General features: G+C 35.7%; 1 protein-coding gene across 1 annotated transcript in view; it reads left to right on the top strand.

Annotated features, from left to right (window-relative positions):
• Positions 1–15,728, top strand: part of LRRC63 (leucine rich repeat containing 63) — a 41,608-nt gene extending 25,880 nt beyond the window's left edge. Inside the window, exons 7-9 of the mRNA XM_007102518.1 lie at positions 3,842–3,925; positions 5,483–5,722; positions 15,485–15,728. Coding sequence (XP_007102580.1) covers positions 3,842–3,925; positions 5,483–5,722; positions 15,485–15,728 — 568 coding nt within the window. The remainder of the gene's footprint in view (positions 1–3,841; positions 3,926–5,482; positions 5,723–15,484) is intronic.
• Positions 15,729–18,434: the final 2,706 nt, after the last annotated feature.

Raw genomic sequence — 18,434 nt, 5'->3', positions numbered from 1 at the left:
GCCTCCCTCCCATCCTCCCTATCCCACCCCTCTAGGTCATCACAAAGCACGGAGCTGATCTCCCTGTGCTATGCAGCAGCTTCCCACTAGCCATCCACTATACATTTGGTAGTGTGTATATGTCAATGCTACTCTCTCACTTTGTCCCAGCTTCCCCTTCCCCCCGCTCCCCCAACCCATTTTCTACGACTGTGTCTTTATTCCTGCCCTGCCACTAGGTTCATCAGTACCGTTTTTTTTAGATTCCATACACGTGTGTTATCCATTCATCTGTCGATGGACACTTAGGTTGCATCCATGTCCTGGTTATTGTAAATAGTGCTGCAATGAACATTGTGGCACATGTCTCTTTTTGAATTATGGTTTTCTCAGGGTATATGCCCATTTGTGGGATTGCTGGGTCATATGGTAGTTCTATTTCTAGTTTTTAAAGGAACCTCCATACTGTTCTCCATAGTGGCTGTATCAATGTACATTCCCACCAACAGGGCAAGAGGATCCCCTTTTCTCCACATCCTCTCCAGCATTTACTGTTTGTAGATTTTTTGATGATGGTCATTCTGACTGGTGTGAGGTGATACCTCATTGTGGTTTTGATTTGCATTTCTCTAATAATTAGTGATGTTGAGCATCTTTTCATGTGTTTGCTGGCAATCTGTATGTCTTTGGAGAAATGTCTATTCAGGTCTTCTGCCCATTTTTGGATTGGCTTGTTTGTTGTTTTGATATTGAGCTGCATGTGCTACTTGTATATTTTGGAGATAAATCTTTTGTCAGCTGCTTCGTTTGCAAATATTTTCTCCCATTCTGAGGGTGTCTTTTCATCTTGTTTATGGTTTCCCTTGCTGTGCAAAACCTTTTAAGTTTCATTAGGTCCCATTTGTTTATTTTTTATTTTATTTCCATTACTCTAGGAGGTGGGTCAAAAAAGATCTAGCTGTGATTTATGTCAAAGAGTGTTCTATGTTTTCCTCTAAGAGTTTTATAGCGTCTGGCCTTACATTTAGGTCTTTAATCCATTTTGAGTTTATTTTTGTGTATGGTGTTAGGAAGTGTTCTAATTTCATTCTTTTACATATAGCTGTCCAGTTTTCCCAGCTCCACTTATTGAAGAGGCTATCTTTCCCCCATTGTATATTCTGGCCTCCTTTGTCAAAGATAAGGTGACCGTATGTGTGTAGGTTTATCTCTGGGCTTTCTATCCTGTTCCATTGATCTATATTTCTGTTTTTGTGCCAGTACCACCCTGCCTTCATTACTGTAGCTTTGTAGTACAGTCTGAAGTCAGGGAGCCTGATTCCTCCAGTTCCGTTTTCCTTTCTCAAGTTTGCTTTGGCTAGTTGGGGTCTTTTGTGTTTCCATACAAACTGTAAATTTTTTTGTCCTAGTTCTGTGAAAAATGCCATTTGACAGGGATTGCACTGAATCTGTAGATTGCTTTGGGTAGTATAGTCATTTTCACAGTGTTGATTCTTCCTATCCAAGGACATGGTATATTTTTCCATCTGTTTGTATCATCTTTGATTTCTTTCATCAGTGTCTCATAGTTTTCTGCATACAGGTCTTTTGACTCCTTAGGTAGGTTTATTCCTAGGTATTTTATTCTTTTTGAACACTCCCATTTACCATTGCAAGGAACCAAGGTAGCTTCCATTTTTAAAATCTGTAAATAATATTAACAATATTGCTGTGGTCCAGTGAAAGATCATTCTAAACTGCCACAAACACGTAGTAGGCTCTCAATAAATAAGATTTATGTTGCTGTGGTGGTGATTGTTATGACATGCAAATATTAATGCTAGCACAATCTTCCAAGCCAACAGCAAGGCTATAGTTTAAGCATCTCATTGCTCAATGATGTGCTGATAAATAAAACAATGAAATAAATGTAAAACATTCTATACACCCTGAAAATTGTGATAGATTTGTTGCTAGTGGGGTATAGAGTATCAAACCAAACTGAGGCTGTCTAAACAGATTTGCTCTCTAAAATCATATATAGATGAGATAAATTTCAACTCTAGAGCCTATGAAATTTCTTAAGTAGCTTTCTCAGTGCTGTCTACAAGCCCAATTAAAAATCACAATCAACAGGAATTTATCATCAACAGTGTAAGCCTAGAACCAGACTAGTTTGCTTGTACTGAAGTAATAAGGGAAGACAAAATGACTCTAGAAACTGCCTGAGGCAAGAAAATGAAATAACATAATTTTGAATTAAAAAAATGGAACAGATGGTATTAACATTTTCTTTACAGAGGTGGGAAAAAAGTCTGAGATGAACACTGAACTGAACAGTTTTTTGGTTTTTTTTTTTGTTTTTGCTTTTCTATTCAATCTCATTAATTTCTCAAAGCAAATGATTTTAAATTAACTGAGGTCACCATACCTTTTATTCAATTGTGATTTCGTAAGCACTTTTGATGTGCTAGGCACTGGGCAAAACACTGGATATACAGAAATGTAAAATAGAATCCTTGGCCTCCAGAATGTCATAGTTTAGGAGACAGACATTTATTACACAGTGTGATAAATTCTATGATAGTGGTAAGCAGAGAAGTACAGAAGAGGCAGCTCACCCATTCTGAAAGATGCAGGAAGAGTTCCTTGGAAGAGGTGATATCTAAGCCAAGACTTAAAAAATGGCAGACACTGATCAAAGAGTCAAATTTGGGGGAACTGGAGATATGTGAGAACTGGGCTAATTCAGGGAAATTCAGCAAATAAATTTTGGGCCTGAGGTGAATGTGGGGTAGTGGAAGAGGTGAGTTGGACGAGCAGTCTGGGGACAGATCACGAGGACAATTATAATCCACACTAAAATAGTAGGAAGTTAACGTAATATTGTGCTCATGATGCTTTAGTTAATAATCATGCAAGTAATTTTTCATCCTTTAAGGAAAACAGGAAGATATTTGAGAAGAGCACTCACAAAGAGGGGAATATTTACTAGGGATTTTGGTAAATGTCATACTTCAATTCCAGTCTCCAAGAAGCAACTCCCACTCCCACCCCCCCAGGTGACAGGACTCTGCGTTAGCCTTTGTGTTCTTTGGTTCTTACTTTTAAGTACTTTGCTTAATGGAAGGAAAGACCAAAGATATTTCACCAGTAAAATCTTAATGCAACTGCACTGGGTTGAATGGTGCCCTTCAAAAATTCATGTCCATGCAGAACCTTAGAATGTGACCTTATTTGGAAACAGGATCTTTGCAGATGTAACTAGTTAACATGAGGTCATATTGGATTAGGGTGGGATTAGTGTGGGTTCTAAATCCAATAAATGGTGTCCTTATAAGAAGGCCATGTGAAGACAAAGGTGGAGATTGGAGTTATGCTGCCACAAACCAAGGAACACCAAGGATGGCTGGCAACCACCAGAAGCTAGGAGAGGGGCAACGGACAGTTTCTCCCTCAGAGCCTCCAGAGGCACCAACACTGCCGACCCCTTTGTTTCAGACTTCTGGCCTCCTGTACTGTGAGAGAATAAATTTCTGTTGTTTTAAGCCACCCAGATTGTGATATTTGTTATGTCAGTCCTAGGGAACTAATAGAAGTGGTTTTTTCTAGATGGGGCTTTACCAACTCTAAACACTTCAAACCTGTCTTAAGGGATAGATGAATCATTTTTAGGAAATTTCATTGTAATTATGCCATCTATAATTTTTAAAAGTCTATAATAAAAAAAGTCTAAAAATCATTGTAATTATACCATCTATAATAAAAAAAGTCTAAAAATCTTAGAAAAATAGTTTCTCTATGCTTCTATTTACTGAAGAATTAAATTCTTTATTAATGCCCAGTAATGGTAAACATATAATATTTTCTCTTTCTATTTAAGGTTATTTTGCTTGTTTAATCTTGAGGAACTTGATATTTCCTACAATAGTATTGCTTTTATTCCAAATGAAATCCAGAAACTCAGGTATTTTGGAAGTAGTAAGTACCCATAAGACATATGCCCCTTAAGGATATATTAGGTGATGATTGTGATGGATAAAATTGAGTCCTTTCATTTATTCAATAGCCATAAAACATAATATATGAAGCATAAAGTTTACCAAACTGTAAATTGAATGACTGGTGCTTAGTATTTTTAAGACATAACATTTTCAGCAATTATTTAAAAGCTAGTATTGATGACCACCTTAACAGAATGACAAGCTGCTTTTGTCCATTTATCCGTGTGTGCACCTGTAATTCTAATCAGTTGATTTTTTTGTAAGGAAATACATATACACAAAATGCTAGTAATACACAGTGCTTTAATACTAAGCTCTGACTCTTGTACTAATTTCTAAAAAGTCTCTGAAGTTGATCTCTGACCTTCTAGGTCAGTACCATACTATTTTGATTATGACTTTAGAATAATTTAAATAACTAGTATGGAGATTGTTTTTCAATAATAGTCTCAACTAGTCTCTTTATATTATGATCTTTAAGATCATTTAATATCATTCTAAGCCCCTCCTCCCCCCCAAAACATACAGTTGCGTTGCTACTATGAATGTAATATTTTCTGTAATTCCCATTTCTAGTTGACTATCGCCAGTCAGAATAGAGAAATAAAGAATACAACAGAATAGAGAAGAGCTCTTTACTTCTTTACATTTAAAAATCAAACTATGTAAAAAATTATCTTAGTTCTGATTGAGTTTTACTAGATTTTATTTGGTTTCTAGGAGCATTACCTTATCTTCAGTAAAATGAGATCATTTTGTTTCTGCTTTTCTAATATTTATACCAATTATTTAATTTCCTGTGTAATAATCTTTGTATTTTAATAGAATTCAGCCTGTTCACATTTGTTATGATATATTTAACTTTTTACCTTCTGTTTTATATTGTATTTACTATTTATTCACTTTCTCCTTTTCATATTTCTTTCTTTTGGGGGGGGATTTTTTTTCAGGATTCTATCTGTTCTCTTTTTTTCTCCCTTGTTAATTCTGGAACTCCATTGAACTTTCTGAGTCTATTACAGGCTATCTTTCCTTCCCCAAAATTCATAAACACATTTTTCTTTAATATTTTATAAAAGCAAGATAAAAGCTTCCCCCAGTATGATGGTCTGCTTCCCCACGGCTGCCTTCCACCAATAGTTGAGACCTTTACCTGAATGAAAAAAAGTATGTGTTAATGTTTAATTTGCCTATGAAAATAAATTCTTTCTTTGTATCACTAGCCTATACTGTATTATATTTTATGTAGTATAACATTCATTCTTCTGTTTGTGATTATTTCTTTTTCCATAGTGATGACTTGTTGCAAAGACCCAAAATATGTGCTTTAACTCTACTATTTACACAAATGCACTTATTTCCATGATAATATATTGGTTTGGTTGCTTTTTAGTTAATTCTCTTGATTTTAAGGAAATACTTAACACATTTTATTACTACTAAGTTTTATACCATTTGGGGGGAACATTGGGACAGATTTCTTCTTCTATCTTTTAAAATATGGTTTCCTTTATTTGCAGATCACTTGAAAAATTGATCGTTGATGGAAATGAACTGACTAGTTTTCCACATGCAATTTTGAAGCTTAACCTGAAAAAAATCCTATTTGAGAATAATTTCACTCATCCTAGTCTTTGGAAAGAGAATTCTATGAATAGTCCACAACGTCTTACTCAACTTACTTCTTTGTTCTTTTTAAAGAATAATCTATATAAATATTATAATGTGATCCCAGTGGAAATTCAAAAGTTACTAAAATGGTGAGCAAATTCTGAAGCTCTTTTTACCAAAACACACTTTTAAGCATTTAAATATTTAAAATATTCTTTATTACAGGGCCAGATGATAGTTTTACTGTGCACACACACACACACACACACACACACATACACACACCACCACCACACACCAAAACATATGCAATCTTTCAGATTGCTCCTTCTGGCTCTTCAGGCATAATTTTGTAGTCTGAATTCAGCCCACCTTCTCAAGTTATTACTTAAATCCAATGTGAGGTACAGATTGCTGAGGTGTAGCTGGCAATATCTATACAGTTGTAGTATAAGTCTTTTCTATGAACCACTAAGGACAACGGGGATTATTCCAAAAAAAGATTCTTTAGTGTCAGGCACACTATGAAGGGAAATGCTTTATTCTACTCTAACTTCATAGAGACCAGGAATAGAGCAGACACACACAGGGCAACTTCTCTTCCTCAGGGGTCGACAGCCAGTGTGGGAATGATTGCCTGTCTCAGGACTAGGATTCTCAAAGCCCACACACTATGAGTCCACTCAGGCTCACCTCTTATTTCCTTTTAGATGGTATAGAACTATTTTTTACTGCACTACCGATCATCATTGCTTGTATTACTGATATAACTTTTTTTTTTTTTTTTTTTGGCCGTGCTGCATGGCTTGCGGGATCTTAGTTCCCTGACCAGAGATTGAACCCAGGCCACAGCAGTGAGAGTGCTGAGTCCTAACCACTGGACCACCAGGGAATTCCCTGATATAACAAATATTTGTTGTATGCCTAAGTAAAATGGTTTTCCAGGAGTATATTAATCACCAATATTGATTGAATAAAAGACAGAAAACCTGAACATACTAGTAACCACTGGAGAAACTGAAAAAGTAATTAAAAATCTATCAATTAAAAAAGGAACCAGGTGCCAAAGTTTTCGATTTTAATGCACTATGTCAATGTTCATGAGATTTGAATGCACATGAGAAAGTAAGAAAATCACCAAGGACAAAAACATTTAAAAAGAATTAAAACCTAACTAGTGACTGTAAACATATATGGGACCAAGAGATTTGAATTCACCACGAAATAGGGAAGCTGAACATGGTATTCCTGAGTGAAATCTGTACTCCCAAAGGGGCTGGTGGCCCCAGAGCAGTGAATACTTCTCTTTCAGCAGAACAAATGTTTTTGAGAGAAACATCCTCAATTTAGACATTAAAGATTCCAGAAAATTAATTTCAAATGAATATTATCTCAAAATTAAAATTTTCAAATACACGAGGAAATAAAACACCAAGAGTAAAAATTATCACAATCAACAGATATGAATCTCCAAGGATCTAAGATATTAGAATTGTTGACAGAATATGAATTACCTACTTTAAGTGTTTAAAGAAATAAGATATAATTTTTAAAATGGTTAAGGGATAAAAGACCATCAAATATGACCAGGCATATATGAAAAAGAAATTTTAAACGCAATTAAATTCTAGAGACTAAAAGTGTAATAGTTGAAATTGGTGCGTGGGTTTAACAGACAATTATCCACATATGAACAGAAATCTGGAAAAATTATTGTGTATATGTGGACAGGAGGCAAAGAGACACGGACAGTAAAAGGAGAAACTTTAACATATCCTTAGAGTCCCAGAGAACGTTGGGAGTCATTGTTAAATGAGGTATTGTCTGTAAATTCTCAGAAGTGATGAAAGGAGTGAATTCACAGATATTGAACACTCTACACAAGCCAAGTGAAACACCTTGTGGTGAAAGTGAAGAACACCAAAGACAAAGACTTAGAAATTAGCTGGAAAAAAAGTCACTTACAAAGAACAACAAATAAATTGCTAGCAACAGTGGAACAATAACTGAAGAAATGTTATTTAGCCCAGCAAAACTAACTTTCAAGAACAAGGGAGAAAAATGGATTTTCAGATAATAAAACAGAGAATTTATTCCCCACAGATTTTCACTTTAGTGAAATGAAACTTGCAAAGAATGTGCATGAGAAAGAAGAAAGATAACTCCAGAAGTATGCTCTGAGATGTAAGAAGGGATGGAGGGAAAATAAATTAGAAAATATGGGGTAAACAAATATGATCTCTACGATCTATAAAGTAATAGTAACAGAGAAGTCTATGGTGTGGTGTTAAAAAGAAGATGTAACTAAAATCAGATATCAAACAGTTAGAAATGTGATTTTTAAAAAGATACCTTTTATGATAGCAATAAAAAACATAATGTACCTAGGAATATATCAAGTGAAGTATGTCCAAGATATTTATGGAGAAAAAGATTAAAACTTTACAAAAAGGTAAAGAAAGCTGAATTAAATGGGAGAGATACACACACTCAGGTATAATAAGATTTAATACCAAAAATATATCAGTTCTCCCCAAATAGAGCTATAGATTCAATGCAATTCTGGTCAAAATCTGAACAGAATTTTCTGAGAAACTTGATAAGCTGATTATAAAATGTGTATGGAAAAGCAGAGACTCCAAAATAGCCAAAGCAAGCCTGAAAAGGGAGCCTAACATTAGGGACTTGCCTATCAGATATAAAGACTTATAAAATTAGAGAAATACAGTTGATATTACACGCAAGGAAAGACAATCTAACCAATGAAGAATACATAGCCCAGTTATGTTCTCATGTACATGTGAAACTTGACGTTGGACAAAAATAGCACTGTGGATCAGTAGGCAAAGGATAGACTTTTCAATAAATGACACTGAAACATCTTATCATCTATAAGTAAGAAGTATATAATTACGTTTCTGCTATGTATATGTTACGATCATTTACAAAATCATTTCCAATTGGATTAATGACTTAAATATGAAAAGCAAAATTTTAAAGCCTTAACAAGCAAGTATAGGAGACTATCTGTATGACTTCAAGGCAGAGAAAGATACCTTAAACAAACCTCAAAAAGATAAACAGTACAGCAAAGTTTCATAAATTTGACAAAAGATGTTTCTACATAATATTATAACCATCAATAATATTGAGGCAAGATATTAACTGAAAGAAGATATTGCAATGCTTATAACTGTTTAAACATATATATCCCACAAATCAATAAGAAAAGATATAACCCATAGGAAAGTGGCTAAATGATAGGAATATGCAATTCATGGAAGACAATATATAGATGATAAACATAAAGAATGTTAAATCTCTCTAGTAACCAAGGAACTGCAATGTAAAATAGCAACAATAGGGTTTTGTACCTACCTGTTTTATCAAAATTAAAAAGCCTGATATTAAGTGTTGCCCTTGCATGGCCAGAAACAGGATTATCATGCACCACTGGTGGCACTGTCAAGTTGGTGGAAGTTTTGTGGAAGGTTAATTTGACAGTATCTTACATATTCCTTAAAACAGAAATTTAAATTTTAGTAACATGTCTTACAGAAATAGTTATATGTGAACACACAGTTAGGTAGAGGGATGGTAACTGCAGACTAAGTGTGCATCAATAAAAGGGTGGTAAGATAAAATGGTGTATCCATATTTTGGAACATTATGGTGCTGTTAATAAGAATGAAGTAAAACAAAACGTATTGACATAGAAAGCTGTCCAAATCATTTTGTTAAATCAGAAAAGCAAGCTGTATGTACAGACACATACATACAGAGAGAACACATACACAAGAGAGATGCCATTTATGTAAAAAACAGTCATGTGTCTGGGAGCTAGAGGGAACACCACCAAATATGAGCTTTAGTTATTCTGCAAAGGGGAGTTAGAATGATTTAAAGGAGGAATAAAGGGGAAATTCTGTGCTTTTTTTCCTGTATGCTTCCGTATTTTTTGGAAATTTTACAAGGATGGGTTTTCATGTAAATAAAAAGTGACAAATGAATTACAAATAAAAAGGGCTAGAGAAGGAAATATTACAACTACAGCTGGGAAAATAGGGAAAAGATTTAGAAATGAAACTGTGTTTGAAAAGAGTCTTAGAAGAACAGGTAAAATTTATATATTTGGAAATATGTGTTGTATTGAAGAGACTTTCCAGGAAGAGGGAACCAAATGGGGAAAGGAACCAAAGTTGAGTAAAAATAGGAACGTGGGCAAAGAGAAAAGTGAATGTCCAGCCAGAACAAAACATCTATGAAGAATAGCAAAAAGTAAGTTTAAAAAGGAAGGTTGGAGCTAGCTTATGGTGACCACTGATGGGGTTTCTTCTTTAGGCCATGGGAGCCATTGCAGGTGACAGCAGCAGACCTGGCAGTAGTGTCGAAGATGGACTAGAGTAGCGGAAGGCTGGGTGGAGCTCACTTAAAGCGCTCTTGTAACTGGAAAGGAGGGATTAAACCAAAGTAATAGGTATAGGAGTAAATGGGGAGGAAATGACACAAGACAAATTATGAAGGTAAAATGAACTCAACGGCTGCCTGAGTATGTGAGGCAAGTAAGAGAGGGAGGAGTAAAAACGATGAGGGGTTCAATCTCATCAAGGACAACTGTCATGATATTAATATAGAAACAACGAAGGAGGCATTTGTCACCCAACCCCACCCTCATCCTCTAACGTCTACTCTTGGCTTTGATCCTTAATTTCCAACCTCCGTCCCGAGTACTACGTTTGCTGAGTCTGGATGGTGGCTCAGCTCTGGGCTCTGTACAATGCCTGCGCCTAGGCTGCTCCAAGCCCAGCTTCTGCCGCCACCCCAGTGACTTGGGCCCTACCCATTAGCAGCTGTGAGCTTCTTTTTTGACCCCTACAACTTCTCTTTGCATTTTGCCTCCCTGTGTCTCTACCTGCATTCTATCACCTCAATCAGACAGAGAATCTGCCTTTGTTGAGAGTTGGGTCAGAAGACTCACGTTCCATAGGATTCTACCTTAACTTCCTTGTGCACGAGAATGATAGAAATGTTTACTTAGAGATATAGACTAAAGTTTCAAAAGTATTATTCAGTTCCACTGAACTATAAAGCCTTGATCATACTTAATACTTGGAAGTCATCTTTACTAGAGATAACTCAGTATGTTTTTTAACATCTTTACAGCCTTCCATTTTTCATTATTGTGCAAAAGTCTTTGAATTTTTTGATAAAATTATATTAAATATTGCAATTTAATTTTCCATGTGATTTTATTAGTACCAGCGTATTTTCTCCAGTATATATCACTTACTTGGGGACAGTAATAGAACTATTTAGTTAGAGGAAATAAGGAAATAACAACTCAGGCCACTAAACTTCCTTATTCTGAAGATGACATTCCTCAAGAGTTTAGGTGACCTGCTCAACCAAATTTTCTTCTCTTTAAAATAATTTTATCTTTTATCAACACAAGTATTTAGTTTAAAAGATCAAATGTTTACTACGGGTCTTTTCATGAAAATCACCCCTGCCCGCATTTCTATCCCCCTTCACTCTTTACCTCCAGAGTCACCTACTGCCAAACTCTTTTTGCAGTTCTCCTCTGGGTGTTTGCTCTCATATTTTTTAAATTTTATTTTCAACTGTGGTAAAATACACATAACACAGAATTTACCATCTTGATTATTTTAAAGTGTACTGTTTAGCAATCGGCACAATTTTATTTCTGTGCATCCAATCTCCAGATGTCTTTTCAACTTGCAAAACTGGAATCGATCTTTATACCCATAAAAGAACAACTCCCCACTTCCCCCTCCCCCTAGCCCGTGGAAAACAGCCTTCTACTTTCTGTCTCTATGAGTTTGACGACTCCAGAAAACCCCCATGTAAGTGGACTCATGCAATATTAGTCTGTTTTTGTGATGAGCTTATTTCACTTAACATGATGTCCTCAAGGCTCATTCATGCTGTAGCATGTGTCAGAATTTCCTTCCTTTTAAAAGTTGAATAGTATTCCATTGTATGGATACACCACATTTTGTTTATCCAGTCATCTGTTGAAGGACATTTGCATTGCTGCCACCTTTTGGCTATTGTGAATACTGCTATGAACATGGTTGTACAAATACCTGCTTTCCATTTTTCTTCTATTTCCAGAAGTGAAATTGCTGTATTATATGGTAATTGAATTTTTAATTTTCTGAGGAACAGCAACACTGCTTTTTATAGAGGCTGCACCATTCTACATTCCCACCAGCAGTACCCAGGGTTCCAATTTCTTCACATCCTCTCCAACACTTATGTTCTGTTTTGCTTCTGTTTTTGTTTTTTTATATTGGCCATCCTACTAGGTGTGAGGTGGTATCTCACCGTGGTTCTCACTGCATTTCTCTAATTATTAGTGATGTTGAATATCCTTTCATGTGCTTTTTGGCCATCTGTGTATCTTCTTTGAAGAAATGTCTATTCAGGTCCTTTGCCTATTTTTAAATTGGATTGTTTGTTTTTTCTCTTGTCAAGTTGTAGTTGCTTATATATTTTGGATATTAACCCCCTTTAAAATACAATTTACAAATATTTTTCCCCAGTCAGTTGCCTTTTCCCACTGTTGATGGTGTCCTTTAATGAACAAAAGTTTTAAATTTTGCTGAAGTACAACTTAATCTATTTCTTCTTTTGTTTCCTGTGCTTTGGGTGTCATTTACAAGAAGTTATTACCAAATCTAATGTCATGAAGCTTTTCCCCATATATATATATATTTTAAAAAATTAATTTATTTATTTTTGGCTGCTTTGGTTCTTTGTTGCTGTACGCAGGCTTTCTCTAGTTGCAGCGAGCGGGGGCTACTCTTCGTTGCAGTGCGCGGGCTTCTCATTGCAGTGGCTTCTCTTGTTGCAGAGCACGGGCTCTAGGCACGCGGGCTTCAGTAGTTGTGGCTGGCGGACTCTAGAGCGCAGGCTCAGTAGTTGTGGCGCATGGGCTTAGCTGCTCCATGGCACGTGGGATCCTCCCGGACCAGGGCTCAAACCTGTGTCCCCTGCATTGGCAGGCAGATTCTTAACCACTGCCCCACCTGGAAGTCCCTCCCCTATATTTTTCTCTAAGAGCTTCATAGTTTTAGCTCTTACAGTTAGGTTTTTGATCCAGTTTGAGTAAATTTTTGGATATGGTATAAGGGTCCAACTTCATTTTTTTTATGTGTGGATATTCAGTTTTCCCAGGACCATTTGTTGAAAAGACTGTCCTTTACCCACTGAATTGTCTTGGCACCCTTACTGAAAATCATTTGACCATATATGTGAGAATTTATTTTGGAGCTGCCTCTGTATTTTTAAATAGCATCCTTGAGTCATTCTTCTTGTGTTTTCAATTTTAGCTATTATCTCTAAATTTCCTACTAAGCAAGATAGGTAATAGGAGTCTTATCAGCCCTCATATATACCTGTCTTCTTCCTCCAACCTCACAATATAGTTATTTACAGAATGTTTAGAATTTCAAGCATCCTATGCCTCACATTACTGGCACTCCTTATTCCTCCCCCTTCCTTGCTTTAATTTTTCTCTTTGGCACTTACCATCACCTCATTTTATATTTTATCTAATTATTTTATTTAATATCAGGCTGGTCCTCTAGTATGTAAACGCCATGAAGAGAAGAATACATGATAGTTTTGTTCACTAATGTTATCTCCAGTACCTAGGATAGTTCTGGCAACATAATAAATGATTAGTACTTCTCGAGTAAAATAATGATTTTAAGTTAAATCAATAATTATTAAATTATTATAAAATCTAAGTAATGCATAGTTAGGCTACACAGTGTACTATGAATATATTTCTTTTACTGTACAACTTTTTGTTTTTCCTAGAAAGAGTAATTGACTTTTATTCATTTACTTTGCTTTATGTGTTTATCATTAATTCTGCCATGAAAATTCTGATAGAATTATTTAAATCTTTATCAGTATGAATGTCTCGGATATAGCTATCAGTCCTATTAATTTTTTTTAATACATCATCCTGGAACCTTGTGTCTTTCTGTCCTAATCTAGAAATGTTGCTGTCTAGATCTGGTGCACAACTGTTATTCCAAGACTTCCCTTCACTATTATCTTGGAATTTCCTTTACTATAGTCACATTGGATACCTTGTTCTTTGTTTACCTCCACATTTTGGTGAAGCCAGCCCTCCAGTGGCTCCCTGCAAAAGAATGCATGGAAATAAAAATTTAAGACCATGCGTATTTGAATATGTCTTTATTCTGCACTCAGACTTGATTGATAATTTGGCTGGGTATAAAACTCTGGGTTCAATCATTTTCTTCAGGATTTTTGGAGACGTTGCTTCATCATCTTCTACTTTTCTATTTTTTATTTGAGATCTACAGCTTTCTTATTCCTTATCCTTTATATATAACCTATACCTTTTTTTTGGAAGGGGAAGCTTTTTGAATCTTCTTTTTTTTTTGCTAGTTGTTTAAAATTTTCATGATGGTGTGCCTTTGTGAGTTTTTTTTTTTAATTCAATGTGTTCAGTACTTGATGTATCCTTTCAATCTGGAAACTCATGTATTTTAATTCTGAGAAATTTTCTTATACTATTACTTTGAAAATTCTATCTTCTATTTTTCTGTGCTCTTTCTGGGACTATAGCAAACATTGGACCTTCTGAATTTTTCTACTTTCTTCAGGCTACCAGAATATGCCACCCCAAAATATGCTTCTTTGACATAGGTATTATTTTGAGCTTAAGGCAACTGAGACCTAACAGATGCAGGAAAAGCTCTTTACCTCCCGGTAACTACCTTAAAATAGAATGTAAATTTCCCCTTTTGGAAATTTCCGTTCGTAAAATGTTTTCACACCAGGAAGAGAACTACTTCAGGAGACAACTCTTATCACCTGAGAGACTCTTAGCTGTATAACAAGACAACCCTTATTTACCATATATTTCCACCCTTTGCCTTCCCATAACTGGGCTTCTCAGCCCAGAAGCCCAAATGCCCTTTTCCTTTGTTTAGCCTAAGATGGTATATAAGCCTCAATCATTTGGCTGCTTCTTTGAGTCTCATTTCTTTGAGAAAGTCCCCTGTATGTGTACATAATTAAACTGTTTTTTTCTCTTGCTAATCTGTTTGACAAGTTTAAACTGACAAATTTAATTTCCAGGGCCCCAGCCAATGAACCTAAGATGTGTAGAGGAAAAGATATTTTTCCTCTCTTACAATTCCCGGCCAGAGGAGGCTTGTTTTTTGTCTTTGCTTTTTGTCTTTTTTTTTTTTTTTTAACAATATTGTATATATTTAAATTGTACAATAGGATTATTTGATATACTTACACATCATGAAATGATTACTAAGATAATGTTTGGGGGTTTTTTTGTTTTTTTTTTTTGCGGTACGCGGGCCTCTCACCGCTGCGGAGCACTAATCCTACACTAGGTTACAACAGTCCCTTTATTTCGAACCCGGTTCCCCTGCATCGGCAGGCAGACGCGCAACCACTGCGCCACCAGGGAAGCCCCCAGTCCCTTTATTTTTAAAATGATATATTTATTTTGCGTTACAAAAATAATATGTATTTATTATAGAAAATTTGGGAAATACAGAAAAACATTATGAAGAAATTTAAAATTCCCTGTGATCACACAGGAGAATAGGTCCAAGGATAATTACGGTCTTCCATTTGGGATTTGTCCTTAGGGTGTTTTCTTACTATGAATCTATACTTTTTTTGTTTTAGACAACTAGGATTATTTTATACACATATATTTATTTTTTAGCATTTAGTTTTTCACTTGCGTATGTCTTAGCTCCTCAATGAGATGGTAAGATAGATAATGAGAAAGGCCATATTTTATACTACTTTGAGTCTTACATAGCATCAAGCAAAATGTCTTTCCTTTAGTAGATTTGATGTTTCCTTCATTGCAGCACATCCCAATGTGAATGGTGTCATGGTCCAATGTTCGGTGAAGGTTTTCACATCATCCGATCCTGCAATATTTTTGAAGTAACACAGTTTCCTGTTATATTTTATGTCTGTTCCTCTTCCTGCTACAGAAAAGTAAAGGAAAGCAATTTTGTTTTCGATAATGTTCCTGGTAAAAGAATATCTCTAAATCCCGAGTTGATGAATCATACAGTGATTTATGAGTCCCACTTTAAAAGCCATTAAAGTTTACATATATAATCATTCATGTCTTTGAGAGCACAGGTTCTGTGTGGAAGATAAGTGTCTTCTCATGTGAATCCTCTTTGTAATCCTAGCTCCTAATGAAAGTCTGCGATTGTTAGGGAATCTTTGCAGAATATTTACTTAAGAATGATTAGTAAAAAGTCTTCGGGGATTTCAAAGAAGATCTAGAAATTTTCTTTCAGAGCATGTTTACTATAAAAAGAAAAATGTTAGAATCCTTTGCAAAAAGTATTTATCTTACAATTGGCCTTTTTATGCATCCATTCTCAGGGATAAGATAGTAATCAAAGTCATCAGTGGGGTTTGGGCCTCATATGGATTCAAAGTCATGTACCCAAGTTCTCAATATTTGTGCATTTCTGTGGAAATTTGTCCAGTGCCAACCATCTCAACTGTGGATTGCTTTGGGGAATAAAAGATTAATTCCAGTACTATATTTAGTTGTTTGAATTCATTACCCAGGCTCTAAGAAAACTGGTATAATCTTTCAGTTATCTTGACTGCCATCTCATAAAGCCTGATTCCTTAGGCTAGTGCCAGCATTCAGTAGGCTTTCAGTGATAGCCTGGCAAGAAAATAAAGTAAAACGTACAAAATTACATTGTAAAGCAACATATGGATACAGTAGAACTTGAGGCTTTAAGAATTAGTATTTAGTAAGAGGAAGGTAAAAGAGCATTTTGAGGGCTTCACTGGTGGCGCAGTGGTTGGGAGTCCTCCTGCTGATGCAGGGGACGCGGGCTCGTGCCCCGGTCCGGGAAGATCCCACATGCCGTGGAGCGGCTGGGCCTGTGAGCCATGACCGCTGGACCTGTGCGCCCGGAGCCTGTGCTCCGCAATGGGAGAGGCCATGGCAGTGAGAGGCCCGCATACAGCAAAAAAAAAAAAAAAAAAAAAGAGCATTTTGAGATAACAAACAATCTTATAAAGGCACAGAATTGTTTCATATATGGCATATATTTTATGTGCAGTTAACTTAAATCTAAAATGTCACTGCTAATGAAACCTGATGAAATGAAACGATTTACATTTATACAACTATCGTATCATTAGGGAATGTCAGAAAATACATTTTATGTCAGTTTGTGCATGTCATGTAGTAATATCATTTAAATAAAAAAAATAGGCCAGGCAAAGTAATTTTTCTGACTAATGAATTCAATAAATTGGGATGCCTGTATTCTTCTTGAGAATTAATTCAATTTTAAGCAGAAACAGGAAAACCTTGCCTGAGAAGTATACAAGGTATTCTCCAGCAAAAGAATAAAATTATTAATGTAGAAGAAGTAACTACCATATCACACATGTAATCCAGAAGGGGATATTTATAGCATGATAATAAATTCATTAAAAATGTAATATACCCATAATTGTGAAACAAGATTTAAAAAAATAAATCCTAATTCACTAAATACTAGTGGCATATAGCCTACTAATGCTTACACTTGTCCCTGAAATATTTCTTGGAGGAAAAGTATATTCATTTTTTATTAAAAAAATGTTGTTTCTTGGTTTGAGTAACTGGGTGGTGTCATACTGAAATAAGAATAAACAGGGAAGAATAGGGTTCATGGGAAATTACAATATCTTAGAGACACTGCAGAGAAACAAATATACCTAGACATTTGGACAAACATGAAACATACTTAGAGCTCAATCTCGCTATTTCTTCATGGTTAGTACAAACCTAGAATCTAAGTGATCTCTTATAGATCTTTAAAAAAATAACTTACAGTGTGTTTTTTAAATATGAAAGTAAGACGTACATTATAGAGGGGCTTCCCTGGTGGCGCAGTGGTTAAGAATCCGCCTGCCAATGCAGGGGGCACGGGTTCGAGCCCTGGTCCGGGAAGATCCCACATGCTGTGGAGCAACTAAGCCCGTGTGCCACAACTACTGAGCCTGTGCTCTAGAGCCTGCGAGCCACAACTACTGAGCCCGTGCGCCACAACTACTGAAGCCCACGCGCCCTAGAGCCCGTGCTCCGCAACAAGAGTAGCCCCCGCTCGCTGCAACTAGAGAAAGCTCGCGTGCAGCAACGAAGACCAATGCAGCCTAAAATAAATAAATTTTTTTTAAAGGCATACATTACAGAAATATTTGAAAACAGAACTAAACCTAAGAGGAAAACAAAATCTCTGTTGTAATGCCACCACCCAATCAACAAGAGATAATCATTTTGATAGGTATATGTACACACTGAAATAATGTATTACTCTACTTTAAAAAATGGGATTATGTATCTGCCTCACACCACACACAATTTCCAGATTCCTAAAGTTCAAAATTGAAAATATAAAGAGATAAATAGGGTCTTAATAAAAAATCAGAATGAGAAGGATCTTTTTAAGTAGGAAATGAAACCCAAGAGAAAAGATGAACAGATTCACTGTGTAAAATTTTTAAAAACTCCTGTACAGCCAAAACCACCACAAACAAAGTCAAAAGACAAAACAGCATACTGGAGAAAACATCTGTAATACATACGACCGACAGAGAACTAGACTATTCACCCAGGAATCTTGATTGTAAATGACAGAAACCCACTAGAACCAGTGGAAGCAACAAAAGGAAATGTATTACTAGTCATTTGTACATGAGTCTTCAGGCAAGCAAATTCAGTTCAAACTGTGTCATCAAGGCATTATCTATTTTCCTATCTATCTATCTATCTATCTATCTATC

Source organism: Physeter macrocephalus, chromosome 13 (genome assembly GCF_002837175.3).
Source record: "Physeter macrocephalus isolate SW-GA chromosome 13, ASM283717v5, whole genome shotgun sequence".
Lineage (NCBI taxonomy): Eukaryota > Metazoa > Chordata > Mammalia > Artiodactyla > Physeteridae > Physeter > Physeter macrocephalus.
Note: the sequence above shows the minus strand (reverse complement) of the source record. Positions and strands in the feature narration are given on the sequence as shown.